This window comes from Lethenteron reissneri, unplaced genomic scaffold, assembly GCF_015708825.2.
Source record: "Lethenteron reissneri isolate LAM-NWPU_2019-01 unplaced genomic scaffold, ASM1570882v1 scaffold_1529, whole genome shotgun sequence".
Taxonomy (NCBI): Eukaryota; Metazoa; Chordata; class Hyperoartia; order Petromyzontiformes; family Petromyzontidae; genus Lethenteron; species Lethenteron reissneri.
Window position 1 is genome coordinate 94,643 of NW_026891255.1, and position 3,099 is coordinate 97,741.

Consider the following 3,099-nt stretch of genomic DNA (forward strand, 5'->3'; position numbering starts at 1 on the left):
GTTCCCGACGCCATGAGGCTACCGCCGCGTGCTCGGCGGGGCGGCTCATCGGACGACGTCGAATACGGATACCAGTTCGCCAAGTGGTTCGTGAATGTGGGCGATGGCAGTCGTAGCAGGCAGAGAGGGGAGTCTTTGGCGATGAATTTGCACGACAACGAGGCGGGTCGGCTGGTGAGTGTGTGAACGGGGTGGTGGGTCGTTGTAGATGTTGTCTTTTTTTTTTTATAATAAAAAAAAGTTACTCCATGCTAATTAGGTTTGGCCTCCTTGCCTAGGGTTGTATTACCAATCGTGATTAACGCAATGGTTCTCGCTTGAACTTCTACCGGTAATGTTTTAGCGTAATGATGTCTGGTGGTGGTGATGACGGTGGTGGTGGTGGTGGTGATGACGGTGGTGGTGGTGGTGGTAGTGACATTGACGGTGGTGGTGGTGATGTCTGGTGGTGGTGATGACGGTGGTGGTGGTAGTGACGCTGGTAGTGGTGGTGGTGGTGCTACAGGCGGTGTACAATCTGGCGCACATGGACTGCAAGTGCCACCTGCTTTTTGGCCGCTGCATGCTGAAGATCTGCTGGCAGCAGCTCGCCGACTTCCACCAAGTTGGGAACTTGCTGAAGGTGAGCTGCTCACAGCTGCTGGGTGGGACTGCCCCCAGAGGGAGTGTGGGTGTGACGAGGATTCATCCATTGGGGGGTTACAGGCGGGGGGGGGGGGTCCCTAACAGCTAAGGGAGCTCCCCGCATTCACTCGACAACCACCACATCCCCCGATGATGGTGGTGATGGTGATGATGGTGGTGATGATGATAATGATGATGGTGATGATGATAATGATGATGGTGATGATGATAATGATGATGGTGATGATGATAATGATGATGATGATAATGATGATGGTGATGATGGTGGTGATAATAATGATGATGGTGATGATATTGATGATGATAATGATGATGACGATGGTGATGATGGTGGTTGCAGCACAAGTACGACACAAGTTCCGCCATGCAGCTGGTCCGCCACAACAGCAGCAGCAGCGTTGCTGGTGCCACCCGCTGGTCCCGCTGGCGTCTGGAGCCGGTGAACGAGCGCTTGACGGCGCCCACGGCGAGCGAGCTGATGCATGTGAGCGCCAGCCCCGGCTACTGCGAGCGCAACGACGCCAGCGGCATCCCCGGCGCGGTGGGGCGGCGGTGCAACGTCACCTCCGAGGGCAAGGAGGCATGCTCCGTCATCACGTGCTGTGACAGAGGATACGACATCTCACAAGGTGAGCCCCTCGCCCCTCACCTCTCCCTAACCCCCCCCCCGAAAATTAACTAAAACTAGTCATTAAAAATTAACCCGTAAAAACAAAGTTTTTCACTATAAATCCTTTATATGCGTGACGGCTCGAGTCCTCTCATCCTCTGGCTTGAGATGGCTGCCACCTATAGGTCAGATGATTGCCTGCCACCATTAAGCAATTGATAATTAAATATATTTTTTTTTCCTAAAAAGTGTAAAGTTATGGAAAAAAAATTTCACGAAAATAAATTGTCACGCACAACGAGTCTGTGTGCAAAATGTCAGCTCGATTGGATCACGGGAAGTGGGTTAAAAAACGACCGAAAGATTTGCACGGTCGTAAGCGCGCAAGCAAGTGAACTTAATATAAAGGATTTAAAAAGCAACAACTATTTCATATTTGACCAGGCAAGGGCCAGTGAGCTACAGTGAGGGAAAAAACTATTTGATCCCCTGCTGATTTTGTACGTTTTCCCACTGACAAAGAAATGATCAGTCTATAATTTTAATGGTGGGTTTATTTGAACAGTAAAAGACAGAATAACAGCAACAAAATCCAGAAAAACGCGTGTCAAAAATTTTATAAATTGATTTGCATTTTAATTGTCTCCACGCATGCACCAGTCTCTCTCTAATCACCCTGTCCCTATACCACTTCACACTGTTCTTCACCACTATACAGTACCGTACACCCACGCAATCACACCGTCCCTATACCACTACGCACAGTCTTCACTACTATAAGTACCGTACACCACGCAATCACACCGAAAATGCATTTCTGTAGAACTGCTTTCCGTGATCCTTAGGTCGCTCGAAGGGATCTCGTCGGCAGTGGCTCTGCGACGGCCGCTTCCCCGCGGGTCATTCGCAGAGGTCGCAAACGGGTTCTGATTCCTTACCCCTCGTACCCGGCCGCACCAGGGTCGCAAGCGGGTACCCGGCCGTACCCGTACCCTACCCGTACCCGGCCGGGTACGGGTAGGGTACGGGTATCGGGTACCCGATTGCGACCTCTGGGATGAAGCCATGTTGCAGGCGCGGGTGGGTTGATTCTAGGAACTTGAATTGTGAGAAGAGACAAGACGTTGGGAAATGAGTGACAAACGGTGACTCACCAGTGACTCACGGTCCACCCGTACCCGGCCGCATCAGGGTCGCAAACGGCTATGGGTATCGGGTAGGGTACGGGTATCGGGTAGGGTATTGGGTAGGGTAGGGTACGGGTATCGGGTAGGGTACGGGTATCGGGTAGGGTATTGGGTAGGGTACGGGTATCGGGTAGGGTACGGGTATTGGGTAGGGTACGGGTATCGGGTAGGGTACGGGTATTGGGTAGGGTACGGGTATCGGGTACCCGGTTGCGACCTCTGGTCGTTTGACAACGTCGGGAGGAGAAGTGCGCGGAGATTTTGTTAACCTCGACGTTAACGGCGGTCGCACAATAGCGACGATCTCGTGAGCTCTCTCCCCTCTGCTGTTCCCTCCCCAGTCACGCTGGAGACGCAGTGCGGATGCAAGGAGCAGCTCAAGGAGAACGTCAAGTGCAAGCTTTGCCCGTGGACCGTCGATCAATTCGCTTGCAAGTAGCCTCCAGCCCCAGTCTAGGGGGGGCCTCGACTGAAATCGCGACCCCCACAAAGCTGTTTAGGGCATCGACATCCAGCGTGTACCCCTCACTACGAGCTGCGTTCTACTATATACACTTCACTCGCGTGCGACACGCCACAAGCTACACTGCACTATGCACTACCCTACTACACACTCTGCATGCGCTTCATCTTCATGATGTGGAAGCGCCGTTGTTT

At 52.5% G+C, this 3,099-nt stretch overlaps 1 protein-coding gene across 1 annotated transcript; it reads left to right on the forward strand.

Annotated features, from left to right (window-relative positions):
* The first annotated feature begins 526 nt into the window (after positions 1-526).
* On the forward strand, positions 527-2,881 carry LOC133362558 (protein Wnt-5a-like). Its single transcript, XM_061581505.1, has 3 exons — positions 527-622; positions 1,082-1,274; positions 2,784-2,881. The coding sequence occupies exons 1-3, from the start codon at positions 527-529 to the stop codon at positions 2,879-2,881; spliced, it is 387 nt and encodes a 128-aa protein (XP_061437489.1).
* Positions 2,882-3,099: the final 218 nt, after the last annotated feature.